Genomic DNA, 20,584 nt, shown 5'->3' with positions numbered 1-20,584 from the left:
TTTTCTTCTAATTTGTCAGCAAATCATAAAATCATGGATATGTATATCCCTGGAGCTGGAATTTTTGAGCACATTTTTAAGGTATTCTGTCAAACAGTAAGATACTGTAGGTAAGATATAAGCTTGAACTGCTCATTTTACGGCCTTCCATAAAAGAAACATTACAGCATCATGGCTTAAATGCAAATAAATCACGCTTCACATTTTTGTTGCTCACCTCTTTTATTTTGTATTTAAAATGAGCCGTTCAAACATTTAGGGTTAGTAGGGGTAAATTCATACTCTTTAGCCTACTAATAATTGTATAATGACATTTTAATTGAATATTGAAGGAATAATACAATTTGTGTGAGGCCTTTAGACCCTTTATCTATGTACCTTTTATTAATAAGATTGAGAGATATATATGTATATATATATATATATATATATATATATATATATATATATATATATATATATAGTTATTTTTCAGGAAACCTACTTTTGAAAGAACTGAAACTAGTTACAGCATTTTAAAAAAATACTGTTTTAAAATAATTAAAATGATCACCCAGCCAGGCTGAGTAGAGGATGGCTGATGTAACTGATGGTAAGATCATTAAACTCCAGGTTGCGCTGTCGATTCAGCCTCGTCCTGCACAATCGATCCCGTTGCAGGGACAACCAACAAGCTGATGTTGCTGAAACGCACACAGTGAAAACGCTGACACGATGGATTTCAATGTCAAGAAACTAGCGTCGGATGCAGGTGTCTTCTTCACTCGTGCTGTTCAGGTATAAAATGACCCAGTGCTTTTTGTTTACTTTACGGGAGTTGCGTTCAGCCATAAGTGACGTGCGTGAATTCAGTAGGATGGATGAACGCAGCAGCGGCTCGAGTGAATGAATGGACGAACAGCTTCGCTCTGTTGGCCTTTATATATTCGTATGCGAGTATTCAGAAAGGTCGCGTTCTGTAAATCCTTCTCTATCTGTCATTGTTTACGCGAACAATCCTTATGTCATGTGTCATTTTACGATGAACCGTATTTTTCTCGCCATTGTAAGCCGATAGACGCAAGCCAAGCTCGTATCCATTATTAATGGCTGTTCATGTGACAGTCACCAGCTGAATTCTCGCTTACAGCGTATTCACTAGAGAACTAATTATTTTTATTTTCAACATGCTTGTTTAGAGATGCTCACGTACTAGTTTAAAGTAATGTTCAGTCTTTTAAAAAACATACTCCGTTATAACCACAAGACAGTAAACAAGCTGGGAATCATCGTCCAAAGTTTAAAGGGACAGTTCACCCCAAATTGAAAACATTATCTTTACTCCTGTCTCACACTCATGTTGTTCTGAATCTGTATGATGTTCTGCTACTGTTCATGCTAATATTTTTCCCTATAGAATGAAAGTGGTAACTGTTCAGTGGGACAGCACCAAAAAAATATTTAAAAATGCCATTTTATTTCACAATAATGACGTAAATTTCAGTCTGTACATCACACAAAGCTGTTTATCACTCATTTTATGATACTTTGTGTTTATTATTATTTAAGCAGTGCAACATTACTGTAAAGAAAATTTATAAAGGGTTTGGAAGAGCATCATAGAGCTCATTTTCATTTTAATAGACCTTCTTGTACGCAGAGCACTTTAGGATGTCTGGCCAGCTGGTGTGTGTGTGACTGAATGCCCATCTGTTTCCATGATGTGGGTGGTTTGCATTTAGGCATAAACATTTCTGAAACTGTCTGTAAATTATGACAGATGATATTTTCTGTAAAATATATTCATTATTTCTGAAGGATACATCTTTTATAGGCATATTATCACAAAAAAAAAGAAAATTAAAGTCCGCATGAAATCAAAATTGACCCTTTTTACTTTTGTTAGTGCGCATTACTAGTCTTGTGGTAAACAATAATCATTAATTAAAATCTGAAATTATACTTCCCCCTCAGGAATGGCCATCCTTCTCTGATTACATCAGTTTGACGGTTTGGGAAGAACATCCCCTCCAACTGTCAGTCTGATGCAAGCTTTGACAGCGAGCTGAATGGAACGCCTACTTTTCTAGATCCAATCAATTCCCAGTGGAGAAAAACAATTTTTATCATTTAGTATTCAGTTTCACTCTGAAAATACATCACAATACTGAAATAAATTTGGTCGCAGCTTCCGGTTCACAAAAGGAATTAAACCAAAATGCAAGAATTTTATTTGCTTGATAATTAACTGTTAACGTGAACCAATACGTGATGATCCAAAGACAATACTTGTATAAATAGATAAAATTCAAGTCATCATGAAAAGGATGACATGCATTAAAAGCTGCAGCAGTAGAGGGAATCCTTCATGCTGAGTCGCAGCGTGTGAATGTGATTTATATGCATTCTTTCCTCTTTTTCCTCAGGCCTGAATTTTACGCTCAGTCAGCAGGGGTCTTCCCTGTGTGTGCGTGAAATATCAAACACCAGCAGCACTATAAATTTTTTCACTTTATCAAAGGAAGTTTTTACTGCAGGTCCACCAGGGTTCCAGGAACTTAATGTTTATCATTTGGTCAGCTACTGATCTTCAACAATGACTGAGGGTTTGGCCTGAATATAATCTGCAAAGGGCCAAACAAACCTGGCCCATATCACTTGTCTGATCCTTATCCATTTTATTATAGATTCTTTAACTGATCTTTTTTTTTTATTGTTATGTCTCCCCTGAGTAGACAAAAGAAGAACAGAACACTGTTTTCAGTCCAGGAACCAGATGGAGGGGGTGTCCCCTATCAGCCAATCACCTTAAGCGTCCCTGCTTAGCCAGTCACTACTACTGTACCTGTCAGGGATTTATTTGGGAGCAGATCATTATCACAGTCACAGTTCTCTCATGGAGTTACTGCAGTCAGAGCCAGTCCACATGAGCTGTAGATTACTGCTCATATTTTAGGCCTACTCAGAGAGAACAGTATTTATCGATGTATGATCATTTTGGCCACATTTTTATACCTTTTTACCTTCAGTTACTCTTATATCAATGCTTTTCAGCTGGAATTCATTTTGGAATTCAAATCTGGCATGTCCTGTCATTGTCTTTTGTAAGAAAACGTACTTCATTTTGCACTCAGAAGTGATGTTTGATTTGTAGCATAAATTGCTGCTTGATGTAACCTGTGAAACATTGTCTAAACATGTTCAAGAAACATTTACAGTCTTTGAAGAGCACAAGAATACTGCTCATTATTTGTTAACAGAATAATATTGCACATCTTGTTTAGCATTCTGAGATAACGCGTTTATGCATATTCTTGTTCCCCATAAAGAGCTGCTGATGTGTTTGGAGTGCTGCTCTTACAGTCTGAATTGTTTTGTATGTTCTTCAGTATACAGAAGAGAAGCTTGGCCAAGCAGAAAAGACTGAGCTAGATGCCCATCTGGAGAATCTGATCGCTCGGGCAGACTGCACCAAAAACTGGACCGACAAGATCTTCAGACAGACCGAGGTGCTGCTTCAACCTAACCCAAGTAAGAATCTACATAGGCGTTTAATGTTTAAGATCTGGGGTCCTCTGCCTAAGCCCCTGTATTGCAAAATACTCTGTTATTGGATATTGTTTGAAATGTGTGGCCTTAAAATGTGTTGGAAAATGTCTCATGTTGTTGACATTTCCCATTAACATGATGAACAGGAGCATCTGAATCAATCTACTTTAATGTCGCCATTTGCTTGATTACACCATGTATCTGCAAAAAAATATTTTTTTTATTCTAAAAATTAAATGCCTGCTTAATTCCTGTACGGCCAGCCAGTGAAATATGATGCCTGACAACCATCTTAAAACAACAATGGTGCTCAGGTGTCACTATGTCAGGTATCACGTTATGTGAATGCATTGTCTTTGTACCCTTGATTTATATTTTTTCTATTCTTGCTGCAGTAGTTTCACTAATGATGAGAGTAAGCAAATATTTCACAAGGGTGCTGAGATGGACAGCAAACTGGCGTAGCGGTAAAATGTGAGCTGTTAATCGTTACTGTGCTCTTACTTCACTCCAGGTTACAGCAGCTGGACTTCCCCTGTCATAAATGACTGTAAGGCACTTTGGATAAAACTGTCTGCTAAATTACTAGATTCCTAACTTTAGCTTAATTACACTACTGCTCAAATGTTTTATATTAATTGTTTTATTCTGCAAGGACACATTATTATATAATAATGTCAAGTAAATGCTGTTCTTTTGAACTTCATATTCTTAAAAACATGTCAGTTTCCACAAAGATATTAGACAGCATGACTGTTTTTAACATTGATAATAGTAAGAAGTGTTTCTTGAGCACCAAATCAGCATATTAGAATGATTTCTGAAGAATCATGTGACAATGAAGACTGGAGTAATGATGCTGAAAATTCAGCTTTGATATCACAGAAATAAATTATATTTAAAATATATTAAAGTAGGAAAGGGATCTTATAAATTGCATTAACATTTTACAATATTACTGGTTTACTGAGTCTTGAGCTCAATTAAAAAAACATTTAACATCTTACCCACCCCAAACCTTTGAATGGTAGTGTATATCTCATTCTCTACATGGGTCAAAAATCTGTTTTTATGTTGGCAGTAAACAACATGAAACATTTTCTATAAATACCCCTTAGTTATAATTCCTGTATCATTGATAAGGCCACAGGTTTCAGATTCTTTAGAACTCATCGTTGACTGTAGTACCTTTTCATGTCTTTAGGCTTTTTAAAGTTATTGCAAAAGGTTCTAATGGCCTAGTGATTGTGTACAAGTAAGAACACTAACCTGTTCTTTCTAACTCTCTCCATGCTCCAGTTGACCAAACTGGTAAGTTTTGTCTCTGCTCCCCATGGCCTGTGCTTTAGGTCACCTGTTTAATTCCTGACTGATGTTTAGTTTTTGACACAACATGTGGAGTGCGCTCTTCTCACTATGCCTTTTTCGTGGTAGTACTATCCTTTTGCAGATGAGTTTGTTTGAAAATGGAGGATGAATCTTGTGTTTTTAGACTCAAGCTCAAGCTTGTTCTTCAGTCATCTGAATATCTTAACCAGATCTGGAGATCAATTCTGAATAATCTGACTGAATAAAGCATGATGTCTTTCTTACTGATATGAATCTCTGTTTAGGTGCCCGTATTGAAGAGTTCTTCTATGAGAAATTAGACAGAAAGATCCCATCCAGAATCACCAATGCAGAGCTGCTGGGACAGTATATGCAGGATGCTGCAAAGGACTTTGGACCAGGAACTCCATATGGTTCGTACAACCAAACAGAAGAGAATTAATATAAAATTTTGCCTGTGTTAATGCCAACTGCATACATTTTGGCACAAGTGTCTAGTTTTATTAGAATTTTACTATTTCTTCCCCATTTCCTTTTATAAACCTATTTTTACACTAGGTACAAAATAGTTACTCTTTGGCCTTAAGGACAAAAATGTCCCCATTGAAACCCATTAAAACTTCAATTTTTAATCACATGGCCGTTTAACTATAAAATAATGCAGTTTTTGTTACTAGGCTTTTATTCTGTTGGCAGAATGAAAAATTTTACTAATTTTTTAAAAGATGGTGCCATTTTCTCAGGTTTGGCCTATAAAGCAAAATAGTCAATTTTTTCCTGTTTTATGCTTCTGCGTATTATAGAGATAATAGGATAAATTCTACAATTATAATTTGTATGTGTTAAGAAAAAATTGTGTGTGTATAATATTAAAGAGAGAAAAACTGTTCTACTGTTCTGCAAATCACATATCCAACTGCTATGTGTACCAATAGAGCTTTGCTGGCATTTATTGAGAAAAAATGTGTACTGCACCCAAATAAAATCTTAATGAAAGCTAATTTTTTGATATATCAACCCTAAATTTGGAACACAACTTGTTTAGATTTATGGCTTTGATTTTCTAGCAGTTTAGTTAAACATGTTTTATTACACACACACACACACACACTATATTATATTATATTATATTATATTATATTATATTATATTATATTTAAAATAATTAAACCTCCATATCTTTTTTTGATTTTCATTTTTTTCAACAATTTTTACTTCAACAAAAATCTGCCAAGGGTCTTTTTTTAAAATGAGACCAAACTTAAAGAGTTAGTTCACCCAAAAATTAAATTTAAGTACTCACTTTCGTGTCCCAAACCCGTAAGAACTTTGTTCATCTTCGGAACACAAATTAAGATACGGACATAAACACGGAAGCCTGCACTGTGTTCACTACGTTAACTGCGAATGACAACAGTTCAAATTGTTAAATAAAGTCTTTTTTTTTTTTTTGTTTTTGCACACAAAAAGTAGTCTCGTGGCTTCATAACATTAAAGTTGAACTGTTTTAATGATGTCTTTAGTAGCTTTCTGGACTTTAAAAGGTGCAATGTCGTTGCTGCCTATGTGTGGTTCGGATACCCTTGAATTTCATCAAAAATATCTTAATTTGTGTTCCAAAGATGAAAAAATTACGGGTTTGTGACAACATCAGTACTTAATGACAGAAATTTCATTTTTGGGTGAAGTAACCCTTTAAGTCTGTGCTCCAAAGCTTCAAATTTTTATGACAGATTTTGTCCTTTAAGGACCTCAGAATAACTTTTAACAAAGGCTAAAAAATACCTGCACTTATAATTACACTGTTTACCCTTCCCTTACCCCTTAACCCTAACCATACCTCTTAACCTGTCCCTAAGCTTACCCATATCACATCTTAATAGCAGTAAAAGTGTTTTGCAATACAACATGAACAAAATAAGAACATTGTACCTAACAATTGTTTATGTAAGTACACTGTAGTTAAAGACACCTAATATTAAGTGTGATCCTTAAAAGTATCTTTTATTACCTACTAGTAACCAGTGCATATATACACACACAAACCCCATTCAAAAAAAGTTGGGACACTGTACAAATTGTGAATAAAACAGAATGCAATGATGTGGAAGTTTCAGATTTCAATATTTTATTCAGAATACAACATAGATGACATATCAAATGTTTAAACTGAGAAAATGTATCATTTTAAGGGGAAAATAAGTTGATTTTAAATTTAAAAATCAACACATCTCAAAAAAGTTGGGACAAGGCCATGTTTACCACTGTGTGGCATCCCCTCTTCTTTTTATAACAGTCTGCAAACATCTGGGGACTGAGGAGACAAGTTGCTCAAGTTTAGGAATAGGAATGTTGTCCCATTCTTGTCTAATACAGGCTTCTAGTTGCTCAACTGTCTAAGGTCTTTTGTCGCATCTTCCTCTTTATGATGCGCCAAATGTTTTCTATGGGTGAAAAATCTTGACTGCAGGCTGGCCATTTCAGTACCCGGATCCTTCTTCTACGCAGCCATGATGTTGTAATTGATGCAGTATGTGGTTTGGCATGCTGGAAATTGCAAGGTCTTCCCTGAAAGAGACGACGTCTGGATGGGAGCATATGTTGTTCTAGAACTTGGATATACCTTTCAGCATTGATGGTGCCTTTCCAGATGTGTAAGCTGCCCATGCTGCAACCCCATACCATCAGAGATACAGGCTTCTGAACTGAGTGCTGATAACAACTTGGGTTGTTCTTGATCTCTTTAGTCCGGATGTCATGGCGTCCCAGTTTTCCAAAAAGAACTTCAAATTTTGATTCGTCTGACCACAGAACAGTTTTCCACTTTGCCACAGTCCATTTTAAATGAGCCTTGGCCCAGAGAAAATGTCTGCGCTTCTGGATCATGTTTAGATATGGCTTCTTTTTTGACCTATAGAGTTTTAGCCGGCAACGGCGAACGGCCGTGTTCACGAACGTGTTCACTGACAATGTTTTCTGGAAGTATTCCTGAGCCCATGTTGTGATTTCCATTACAGTAGCATTCCTGTATGTGATGAAGTGCTGTCTAAGGGCCCGAAGATCACAGGCATCCAGTATGGTTTTCCGGCCTTGACCCTTACGCACAGAGATTGTTCCAGATTCTCTGAATCTTTGGATGATATTATGCACTGTAGATGATGATAACTTCAAACTCTTTGCAATTTTTCTCTGAGAAACTCCTTTCTGACATTGCTTCACTATTTTTCGCCGCAGCATATCCTTACATGTACATTTACATTTTTCTGGCCTCTTATTGCTACCTGTCCCAACTTTTTTGGAATGTGTAGCTCTCATGAAATCCAAAATGAGCCAATATTTGGCTTGACATTTCAAAATGTTTCACTTTCAACGATTGATATGTTATCTATATTCTATTGTGAATAAAATATAAGTTTATGAGATTTGTAAATTATTGCATTCCTTTTTTATTCACAATTTGTACAGCGTCCCAACTTTTTTGGAATCGGGTTTGTGTGTGTGTGTATATATATAATATAATATAATATAATATAATATAATATATATATATATATATATATATATATATATATATATATATATATATATATATATATATATATATATATATATATATATATTAAAAAAAAATAAAAAAAAAAAAAAAAAAATATATATATATATATATATATATATATATATATATATATATATATATATATATATATATATTTATTATTATTATTATTATTATATAGAAATGTACTCAATTCCTCTGGAATGCTGTGCCTCATGTGTGACCTTGCCTATGGCACCATGTGAGTCAGGATCACTGCTGCCCAAGTTCTCATCTATTCTTTTTCTTGTTTTCCACTGTTTGGCTTCTGACATGACAACAAATGAATGTATGATTTGTTTGATTCTTCACCAGTGACTATGCTATATATAATATGTGCTACATTTTGTAGTTATCTAGCAATGCAAGTTTCCAAATCAAGTCAATGTTTTGCTGCAAACCATGTGCCACTAGATGGCGCACTTACCCTCTCTGAGTAAAAGGTTTTTTGGCAAACATTTCCGATGGATACTTTTAGGTTAGAATTCCCTTATACACTTTCACTGTCTTGGGTTCTGTAACTTAATACATAAAAGTTACAGAATCTAAGGTAGTTACAACTATAACTATAAACTAGTTGCAGAATATATGTAATTTTTTTCCCCTTTTATTATTATGAAACCATAAAATTTGCTTCTAAAATAATTTAATAATGCTGGTTAAAAATATTTAAAATATTTAAATTAGAATATTTATATATCATGTCACACTTCAGTACATGTCAATTTTATATATAAAAAAAAAAAAAACAGGACCACTACTAAAATAAATATGAATTTAAAAAAAAAACAACAACAAAGGAAAACATGAAATTGTTTCATTTACACAGAATCAAAGCAGCATCAGAGCATTTCTAAGTGGTTCATAGCATCTGTAAGGGGTTTATAAGTGATTAATATTGTGAGTTTAGGACATTGGTTAAGCTGGATGGTTATGCCTACATGAGTAAGTTGAGATGACTCAAAGATCATTTTGTCTACATCTGATAAGCATATTACACAATGCTCATCTCTCATCTGAATGAGTGATCTGAAAAAGTGTGCAAACCAAATTGTTTGAAGCAGTCAGTAATTTATGAGATCTTCTTGAAAAATAATTTGACAGGAAAATATAGAAAATGTAATTGGAATGCTCAATCATATGTAATGTTTTGTGAATGTTTACCAGGCAGTACTTTGATCACTGTTGGAGATTATCAGAAGAGGCTGGGTGGAGCAGAACGGGAATTCCTACAGACATCAGCCATCAACTTCCTCACTCCTCTGAGGAACTTTTTAGAGGGTGACTGGAAAACAATTTCTGTAAGTGAAATTCATAATCTCAGCCTCAGATTGCTCACTTCCATCTAATATGTTAGCTGATAAAATCTGTTAGTTTGCACAATGGTGAGAAGCATCTGTTAGTGGGCCTCATTCATGAAGCATGAGAAGAATGAAATTGTAACATCAACACATTTGTATGTAAATTTGTATTTTTTAGAATTAAGAAATTATTTAAACAAACTTGTTGCGTGCATGTTTCATGGTTTTGTGGTCAGGACTTTCTTCAGTCCCCCCCCCCCCCAATATTAGATGGAAGTGGGCAATCTTATAACTGGCTTATTAAACAATATTCAGATTTGTAACTATGTATTCGGGTTTACATTTATATTCAGATTTATATTTATATATTCAGATTTGTAACTATATATTCAGACTTAAAGTAAAACGTGTTAACTGTCACCCCTTGTGAGCATAGATCTGAAATAAAATGGTTGTAAGTAATGAATGCTTTGGAATACAGACCTAATGTTGGTCTTTTTTTAAAGAAGACACTCAGCAGATTAGTGCAGAAGTGAAAATACAACATGAAAGTGTAAAATGGGTTAATACATGCTTTTCTTTTTTTTTGAATTCAAGTTTTTATTGCTTTTGGAAATTGAAAGAGTAACAAAAATACAACATCACAATTATAATAATCATAATAATACAGGGTTCCAGATTTCTACAGGCGCAGTTGGAACATTAAAGAAAGTACCATACAAGATATTTCACTAAGTGTCAATCTATTCATTTTGTGTCGTTACTGTAATATATGTCCAGAACTCTTCCCAAGCAGACAACCCATCCTCTTTGACACCATTTACTCTATTAAGCATAGATTCGTAAGAAGCAATTTCTATCATTGCACTAGCCCAATATTTCAGTTCTGGGGCTTTCACTGTCTTCCAGTGTCTCAATAATCCTGCTAGCCACTATAATACATACCATTATAACATAAAGTACACACGTTGAGGTGTTAAAGATATCGTGGAGCCATACCAGCAACTTGTTTCCAGAACGGTTTAACTAGGCTACACTTCCAAATACAATGTAAAAAGTGTAACCCATTTCCAACTGGCACTTCCAACACAAATTGTCCTTTATCAATTTCATCCTGTAAAGTCTTACTGGATTGTGGTAGTATCTATGAAGAATCTTATATTGAGTGAATTTCCCCTTACATCTTCTCGCCAAAATGCTGGACCAGTCAAAAGACATGCTTTTTTGGGCGTTAAATAATGGCGCAAATACCAGTAAATACACGAGCGCAAATAAATCGTGTAGTAAATCGTGTTGCATGATTCATTTAAATACTTTTCTCCTCCCTTTTTTTTTTTTTTTTTTTTTTTTTGCAATTTTGCATCTGAAAGGGAAACTCCTGCAAATGCATATGCAATAAGGTCAGCCTCAAAAACAACTCAGTCCACGCCTTTTCAGCGCTAATTTTGCACTGCGTGTCTTTAGTAAATCCTGACATTAGTTTTTTAAACGCCAAAAGAGGGTTTGTGCTGACGCAAGCTGTTAGTAAATCTGGCCCCAAGTGTTTTGCCACCGGGACACTGACAGTTTACAGACTATGTGTGTTAAGAAGCAATCATGATGGTGCATTTCATAAAAGTGGCCTTTTATTTCATCAATATTATCTGCATGTACTTTTAAATGTACTTTTACGATGTGAAGTACAATACAGTTAAGCACACATTCTTTTCTCAAAGGTCTGTATGTTTTGTTTTCAGAAAGAAAGAAGACTACTTGAGAACCGGCGCCTTGATTTGGATGTTTGCAAAGCTCGACTCAAGAAAGCAAAGTTAGCAGAGGCCAAGGCTGCTGTAAGGTTTATTTTCACTTATTCAATCATCACATGGCCCGCCCTCATGTTTTTTTTTGTTTTTGTTTTTAATCTCCCCTGCCACCCTTTTATCATGAATTGCTTATAAGCTGTCAATAATCACATCTCTCAAGAGACAAATCAGGAAGTCTGCCATGAAAAAGCAAGGATACTCGGTGTCTAGCCTGCAGTCCAAATACAGCTCATCATGAGGTTACAATCCACATTGCACAAGAGAATGATGTGATGTGGCAAATCACTGAAAGTTTAAAAAAAAAAAAATCAAACAGACTGATTCCTATTTATCCGTTAACACACTGGAAGCAGCTTAATGTAATTATTCTGGAAAATGAAAAGGATCTTTATAAAACCAAACTGCCAAACATGATAAAATATGAGGTTTGGGTAACATAACTGTGTATTTTAAAGGCAAACTATTAATAGTAACACTTTACAATAATGTCTAATTTGTTAACATTAGCTAATGCATTATCCAACATGAACTAACAATGAGCAATATAGTTTTTACAGCATATATTAATTTTTAAGGTTTATAAAATGCATTCATTTTTTTGTTTGTTAGTTCACAGTGCTACTGCCAGATACAGCTTTTGATTTCCAAAATGTACACTATTTATTAGTAAATGCAAAAAACAAAAAAAACCAAAAAAAAAAATAACATTTAAGATTAATAATTAATAGTAATTGTTTACTATTGTTACTTAATGCAGTTAACCAATGTTCACAGATGAACCCCTATTGTAAAGTCTTATTATTATTATTATTACTCTAGGTCATTTTATTCATTAGCCCCTGGTCACCACATAGTTTTATAAAGTGGCTGTGGAATTAGGGTATCCGTGTGTTAAAAGTGTGTTACCTGAAAGGGTGATTTACATGGTCAAGTCTTTCAGGGACTGGTTGTAATGGGGAAGATATTCATGAGGAAATTCTTTGATTTAGGCATATGGAAAAATCATTATTGAATTAACCTTTTCATATCTTCTCCTTTCACTTATATTTGCTTTTTCATTTCTTTGACTTTCAGTCATTTAAGAAGTGGCGTTCACTGAGTGGAATTTACTCTGAAGGATGAGTCGCCCACTTTGAGTCATGTTTTCATTTCTTCCTTTCCTAGATAACTGAGACTGTTGGATAATGCACACATTTAGGATGTGATTTTTGGTAATTTCCCTCTTGATGCATATCAGGTTGAGGTCAGGTCTAAGGTCAGGACTGGACCAGACCTCTATAAATCTATATAGAATCTCTACCTCTATAAAGGAAACAGGTTGTTTGTTCTTTTTGTGTGAGCAAGGGAATACAATTTTATATACAAGCAGGGTTTCCCAACCAGATGTCCATGAAACTGGACTAGACTATGAATAGCTTTATAAATCTATAAAGAATTTCTACCTCTGTAAAGGAACAACAATACAATTATGACTCAGTCATCAGGGGATTTTATCCCCCGACTTTCCAATGGCCAAATATATTAGATTGTGTGCTCTGTGTCAGATATTTTACTTTCCATGTATGCACTAACACACCTCTCTGTTGTCATTTGCACAGTGTGAGGGAGATGTGAGTATCTTTGTGTGTGTGTGTGTGTGTGTCTGCCTTTCAACCTTGGCTGCCTCATGCAAGCAATTACTTGTACAGGCCTGATAGATAGATAGATCTGTCACCTCTGTGGTGCCTATATATATATATGTATATGTATATATATATATATATATATATATATATATATATATATATATATATATATATATATATATATATATATATATATATATATATATATATATATATGTATGTAATAGGAATATGTTATAAAGCAGGGTTTCCCAACCAGGTGTCCATGAAATCCATGATGGAAAGGACTGTGAGATAAAAGAGAGAAAAAAAAACTGTATATATACAGGGTTTGACATTAACACCCACCAACTGTGGGTGGATTTCAGCAGTGGCATGTAACACAGTCATTCCCACTTTGGTGGGTTGATTTTTGTATTTAATTCAATAAAAATATGCGCTGCAAGTTTGAGTGAAGCACAACATTTTAATTAGTGCTGTCAACGTTAAAGGGTTGGTTCACCCAAAAATGAAAATTCTGTCATTTATTACTTACCCTCATGCCATTCCACACCCGTAAGACCTACGTTAATCTTCAGAACGCAAATGAAGATATTTTAGTTGAAATCCGATGGCTCCGTGAGGCCTCCATAGGGAGCAATGACACTTCGTCTCTCAAGATCCATAAAGGTACTAAAAACATATTTAAATCAGTTAATGCGAGTACAGTGGTTCAATATTAATATTATAAAGCAACGAGAATATTATTGGTGCGGCAAAAAAAAACAAAATAACGACTTATATAGTGATGGCCGATTTCAAAACACTGCTTCAGGAAGCATCAGAGCATAATGAATCAGCGTGTCGACGCGCGCCATCGTGCTCGTGGACGGCGCGCCAGATTCGAGTTCTCTGTCACTCTTGAACGAACAATAACACACACAATAATGCCAAAAATATTAATTTTATCGAGCATCCTCATAAGAACAGCCGTGAATGAGTTAAATAAAGTGAAAGTAAAGAGCTGTGAGAAAGTGGGATGCGTGTGAGGTCCACGTCATGTGCAGCAGGGGCAGCTCTTTAAGTGACAGCAACCATTGCTGTCTGTCAATAAAATTAAATGAAAATTAATCACTGCTGTTGACTAAAGAACTTTTGTAGCTTTAATAATGGTTATCCATATTTAATTTAGGCTATAAATTATGCAGTGCAGACTGTTTGGCAACTTTATTAAATTTCTGTTTTTTTCCTATATGTTAGACAGGTAGGAAAGGCACATGATAATATGACATTTATTATGGGTTTATGTGAGGATTGTTCTAAGTTCACTTAGATTAAAACTTATATTTTTTAAGCCTAATAAATGTAAAAAATGATATTCTAAAATGAGCTTTCAATTACACTGTAATGTTGAATGGCTATAATTCATGTTTAAAAATCAATTTCATCTAATTTCATCTAATCAGTAGCTGTATTACTATCAGTGATACTGGCCACCATTCATAAAAAGATGCCATTAAACAAGTATTTAAAATATACTGTCTTTATGTTGTTTCTTTATATTGTTTTGATTTGGAGATTAACTGAAATTATTACATTATTAAATATATTAAAAGCGTATAAAAACTTAAGTGTTTTTAAGTGCGATTAATCGTGATTAATCACAGAAAAAAACTGTGGTTAATCGAGTTAATTTTTTTAATCGATTGACAGCACTAGTTTTAATCCACTCTTACTTACTTAGAGTTTATTCACAAATACCACTACCAGCAAAATCTATAATACAGCGGGGGTACAGAAATACAAATTTGGTATAGTGAAATGGGTCCTAAAAAAGCTTATAGGTGGGGGCCCATAGTTTATGAAAAAAAAAATAGAAGTGGAACAGACAAAGTACACAGTTTCCACCTGTAACCAGACAATAGTAAATGAACTGAAAGCACGCAAGAGCGCACCAATACTGACATAAAAATACATACACATACACATACAATCATACACATACATCCCAGTAGACCATGAAAAGACAGTTATATATTAAATATAGGTTGATAGATAATATTTTTTTAGTTGTCTTTTAAAGTTGGAGATGATGGAGAGGGCAACACCTTAAGGCCATCATCAATCTCGTTCCAAATCTGCGCCCCCCCTACAGACAACGCTCATACTGGTCCTTATGCGGTATACAAAAATGGTCCTCATCCTAATCCTTATGCGGTGTTGATGTATGACCCTGTTACACCTTTGTTGTTTCGGGTCAGAAATGATGGGCCTTTTAAAAATAGCTTGTAAATCGATTATTATGGTATATTCTCACTATATATTGGATTCAATCTTTTTGTCAACTACTTTTGTCAACTTTTGTCAACAATTAGCACAGGTTTCGTATTTCTTTTGGAACTTTTGGTTGATCATAGGCCTCACTGATCTGAGCTTATGAACCTGAGCTGAACAACAGGAAGGTTGTTTTGAAATGCTTTTATTTCGTACAAATACAAGCCACTGCCCCTTTGATCATGAAAGTGAAAGTGCACTTTGTGGTCGCATCCCGGTGCCCCCGCATTTCCATTTCTCTCAACCCGAACAACCGGAGATGCCAGAGATAGGTAGAGAGAAAACTGGAGTTCAAGTACATAAACAGCTAATTCTTCTGTGGAACATTTCCTTGTCTAAAAGTTTTTGACGCAAAGAGAATTACAAACGCAAGTGAGGCACTGCTTGATGCCAATGAGTTGGAAAATCTGACGTGCAGCACAGATGCATGACGGACGGTGCATCTGTGATGAGCAACACATTCTGGTGGTGTGCAGGCTCTTTTCCAAATAAAATCACATGGAAGCCATTTACACACACTTCTGCTATGCACATAAACTAAACCTCATCCTTTGTTACACATGCAGAGCGGTTCAAGAAGCAGCACATTTTTTAACTTCTCATCTAAACCACAAGATGCTGATTGTGGTACAGAAATAACTTGGACTATGTGGTCATCAACTTACTCGGCATTTCCCAAACGTACGAAACGGGCAATTTACAGTGATGATCAGTCCTTATCTCCTTGATGCAAACAAATAAAACAATTTGTTGTTGAATCAATTTGTGGTGCTGTTGGTGCTGATCTCGGAAGCTCTGACAATCTGAAGAGGCATTTATACTTTCCTTGTGTGACTCGGATGATTAGTGAGTTCAGTCAAAAGTTTTCAAGTGTAAGAGATAGTATCTGAAGGGTGTACAGGCCTGTCACCCATCTTCAGTATAACCTTCTTGTCACAGGATCTGCTCAATGAAGTTGCACTGCAAAATAAATACATTAGTATGTTAGTGAAAAATAAATGCACTTAATTGTATTCAAAATACATTTATTTCATAAGTATACTATGTACACTGTAAATGTAATTATTCATGCTTCCACACAAACTTAATTCACTACAAATGAATTTTGCAAAGTAGGATATCTTTTACAAATGCTATTGGGACTGTTGAAATGCATATTAATCCTTAAAGTACACTGGCTAGGTTCTTCAATCTACAACACGTTTGAAACTTATTAAAAGTGATTATCATGAGGATGTTGTCTGAGCACAAAAAATACTTTAAATATGACCCACACACACACACACACATATATATATACCTTGAAAAAAGGATGCCCACTTCAAAACCCCAATGGGTTACACATACGGTATTTTATTTTATTTTACTCTGCAAAATAGCCGTCATGTTGAAATAGCCGTCATGTGACTTCTTCATATCAAAGTGAAACTCTTTTGTTCAGTAAACTCACGTTACACAATCCCCTGATATGCAGTATATCAAAGAAAATGAGAACAATGTATTATACCAAATAAAAACTAACTGACATTAGCATTACAGTAATCAGATAATAAGCTCAATGAACATACACAAAATGTATAGAAGCACTTTAAGTAACTATTTAACTTTGGATGTAAATTCTCTTCAACAGCATCATAACAGTTTCCAGACAATGACCGAATGTTATATGGGCCACAAACGCCGTAATAAGCAAATGTTATTCAACTCTTTTTACAAACAACATTGAACACATTGTAATTACAGTCTCTGATGTTGAGCGTTCTGTCATGTCGCAATCCCAGCATCTGCGCAGAATTAATTTTACTTAGGTGGATCAGTGTTTTCACTGGTGTTTGTTTTTCAGTGAGTCTTTTTTCAGTAATGCATATGAATGAATGAATTTCACTAAGATTTATCAATGTTTTCACTAATGTTTATAAGAGACTTTTCAGTTATGCATATGAATGAATTTCACTATGGTTGATTGTTTTTTGTTTATTTGTAGTAGGCTTTTCAATAATTATGGCCTATACAGCCCCCAGGGTTCCTACGCGGTTTGGAAAAGTATGGAAAAGTATGAAATTTGAGTAATTTGTGTAATTTCCCAGTCTGGAAAAGTATGGAAAAAAGAAATCAGAGTATGGAAAAATATTTGTGCTTTCAGACTATTACCTCCTATTTAGTTTTCTAATTTATTATACCCTCAAACTAGTCACTTTGTGGCGAAATTAGCAGTTTTGAGTTTTTTTGTTTTTTTTTCAGGGTGAGTGAGTGTGTGTCACCAAGATTCTTATGAGAATTGCAAATGGGCTACTTTCCCATAGACTGGAGTGAGTCATGATCTTGGTGGTCTGTGTTGTGACAGATCGCTGTAGCGCTCATGAACCAGCCATCTCTTCCGCTTTACTAGTTATAACACAAAATAAACATGACTGAACATCCGAAGGTACACTGTAAGAAATGATTCTGTGGTCATGTAGATTTGAATTAATGTTTTTGGTTAAAATGTATTCAATATAATTGTATTTATGATTTTGAGGCAAATATTTAATTAAATTTCAAATAAAAATGGTTGGAATAAAATCTACCCATTGTAGTTAAATAAAACATAAGCATTATATTTACCTAATCCCAAATGGAGAGAATATTGAGTGAATTCAAATTAATGTAATCAGGCAATTTTTAATTGAAAAGCACTTCCTGTCAAAGTGCGCCTTTTTTATGCAGCAGGCTTACAAGACATTTGAAGAGAGTAACATTAGGCTACAGACAGTGACTGTTCGTTTTCTTCTATATTGCTCATCTTGCAAAATTTAACTGGTTGACTTTAGGTAAGAAAACTTATTTTGTTATCACTGGGCTAGTAAGAAGAACGCATGCATTCTGTGTGCCACCAATCAAAATTCATCCATGGCTCCCATCATGTATTGCTGCATGAATAAATTAGTTTATCTTTTTCAATTCAACTCAATATTTTTGTTTAGGTTCTAATTAATTCTGTACTGTTTTCTATTCAAATCTACTAATATTAAATAGATAACTATTAAGGGTCTCATTTAATTAATATTTACTCAATACCAAACCTTGTGAAATTTAATTAATAATATTGCTTGTAATCTGTTGCCTCATTTTTATTGAGTAGATATGGTGTATTTTTTCTTACAGTGTATGTTGAAAGATACAGTACAACTTACCGAAATCTGTATCATGTCACATGCAATCGATCAATCAGTGTTTCAACCTCAGAAAGGCGTCAATAAAACAGCACATTTAGCCTACCTCAGAAAAGCCGTTCAGTGTCCAAAAACGTATTATTCAGCTACAAAAATGAACTTCGAGAGGAGCATTTTGCTAAATATATGCACTATAGGCTATTACATATTCATTGTATTTGTACTTAACATGTACTTCAATATTGAATATATAAATCCGTTTTATGATAGCCACCATTAAATGTTTAGGCCTACATAAAAAAAAAAAAAGAGTAGAAAAATAATTGTCACTTGTATTATAACGTTATTATAAAAACTTCCTTATGTGTAATTCAGCCTATATGTAAGTAGCTTTCAAATCAATTTAACCTAATATTATAATGATGTACCAGATGTGGTTCCCTGTATAGTTACAGCATTGGTTGAGAGAGATTTTTTTTCTTTGAGGAAATTTGCCATGTGCTGTACCCGATAGGCCAAAATTAATCAAAACTGAATCAAAGGTAATCAAATAAAAATCAAATCGCAAGCTTTTGAATCAAAATTGCATTCAATTGTGAAATTTGTCAATGCTCAGCCCTGGTGCCAAAATGTTTTATTTTTTTTATTTATTTTTTTTACTTGAAGCAAATGTTGTTTTTTCCATTTATGTTCTTTATGATTTACTTCCTACAACCAATACCAACAACAGAGCAAACACTGAGCAGAATGGATAAATCAAAGAAGGATCTCGATAAAGTAAATGTATTAAATTAAATATTCACGCCTATGTAGTGAAGTGGTATGGTCAGAAAGGGAAACAAACTAAGTCATGCCAACTTGTTAAACAGGGAATATATTAGTACTTGTAGATTAATCCCCAAGTCACACAGGTACGTGGTTTTAAGAAGAGAAGGGCCTAGACGTGAATACTAAATACTAAACTTTATTTCAACAATCAAACACTAGTTTAAAAATCACTAAAAGACTGTAGGACCCGGACTACAAACATGAAGCAGAGAAAACATAGAAAAGGAGAGCGAGGCTCACCAATGGCAGAAATCGTTTGGATGGAGGTCTGGAAATTTGAGTATGGAAAAGTATGGAATTTTGAAATGGAAAATGTGTAGGAACCCTGAGCCCCTCATAAACTCTCCTCACCTTACTTTCACTGGCCGTGAAATGGAATTCATCTACAGTCGGTTTTGCTGTACTTTTGCTAAACAACCGAACTCGCTAGAGTGCACACTATTGGTAATCTGTGTTGCAGATTTGGCACATAACCTTATTAGAGTCTAAAAAAAAACACATCTAAAGACATTTGAAATTGAAACATCTAACAGTTGCTGTAAGGGCAGAATTTCCAAACACAACTTTTGCCTACAGAGCAAATGTAACATTGAGCAATTTGCAAGTAAAACGATTTATATTTTATTTACGTAGGCAACTATTTATTTTTGTTGAATCCTCTGTTAACTGCATGAAAAATAACAACGTAATAAGTATTTAAATAATTTTCGCATAAAATCCGCAGCATAATGCGAGACCGTCAAATTGCCAAATCATTCTTCCAGTTAAACAGGCTTTTGAAGTTTGGCCAGAAACTCCTGTTTTATTTATTTTTTTCACTTACATGATTTTTTGGTGAATTTTTTTCATATTAATCAGGTCTGTTTTGATCAGGAACAATGCTATATCTGTGGCTTTAATTCAGTGTATGCAGCTCGGCAAAAACAGACTCGGCTGCAAAACAATCGTGGCACTGCCGATTCTGCGATGCGCTTCCGCGCCACCTCTGCGTGCAGTGGGATTGAAGGCTGCTTTCACAGTGCATGCGTAAACGGAGCATAAGCAGCGCATATTTTTTTGCTGCCCATGTTAACTGATTACCCTGTAAATACAGGTTGGCTTTTTAAAGAAG

General features: G+C 34.6%; 1 protein-coding gene across 13 annotated transcripts in view; it reads left to right on the top strand.

The window, feature by feature from the left end:
- Window positions 1-596: 596 nt before the first annotated feature.
- Window positions 597-20,584, top strand: part of sh3glb2b (SH3-domain GRB2-like endophilin B2b) — a 31,517-nt gene continuing 11,529 nt past the window's right edge. For 4 of the 13 annotated variants that reach the window (XM_048187857.1, XM_048187854.1, XM_048187849.1 and 1 more), the window contains exons 1-7: window positions 599-777; window positions 3,369-3,510; window positions 4,043-4,078; window positions 4,828-4,839; window positions 5,142-5,270; window positions 9,620-9,753; window positions 11,490-11,582. In XM_048187857.1, the coding sequence (XP_048043814.1) occupies window positions 715-777; window positions 3,369-3,510; window positions 4,043-4,078; window positions 4,828-4,839; window positions 5,142-5,270; window positions 9,620-9,753; window positions 11,490-11,582 (609 nt within the window). In that variant the 5' untranslated portion in view covers window positions 599-714. Of the gene's footprint in view, window positions 778-3,368; window positions 3,511-4,042; window positions 4,079-4,827; window positions 4,840-5,141; window positions 5,271-9,619; window positions 9,754-11,489; window positions 11,583-20,584 lie in introns of all 13 variants that reach the window. The other 9 variants (XM_048187860.1, XM_048187851.1, XM_048187848.1 and 6 more) reach the window with 8 other exon arrangements.

Source organism: Megalobrama amblycephala, linkage group LG4 (genome assembly GCF_018812025.1).
Source record: "Megalobrama amblycephala isolate DHTTF-2021 linkage group LG4, ASM1881202v1, whole genome shotgun sequence".
NCBI lineage: Eukaryota > Metazoa > Chordata > Actinopteri > Cypriniformes > Xenocyprididae > Megalobrama > Megalobrama amblycephala.
This window is presented reverse-complemented; position numbering and strand designations above follow the sequence as displayed.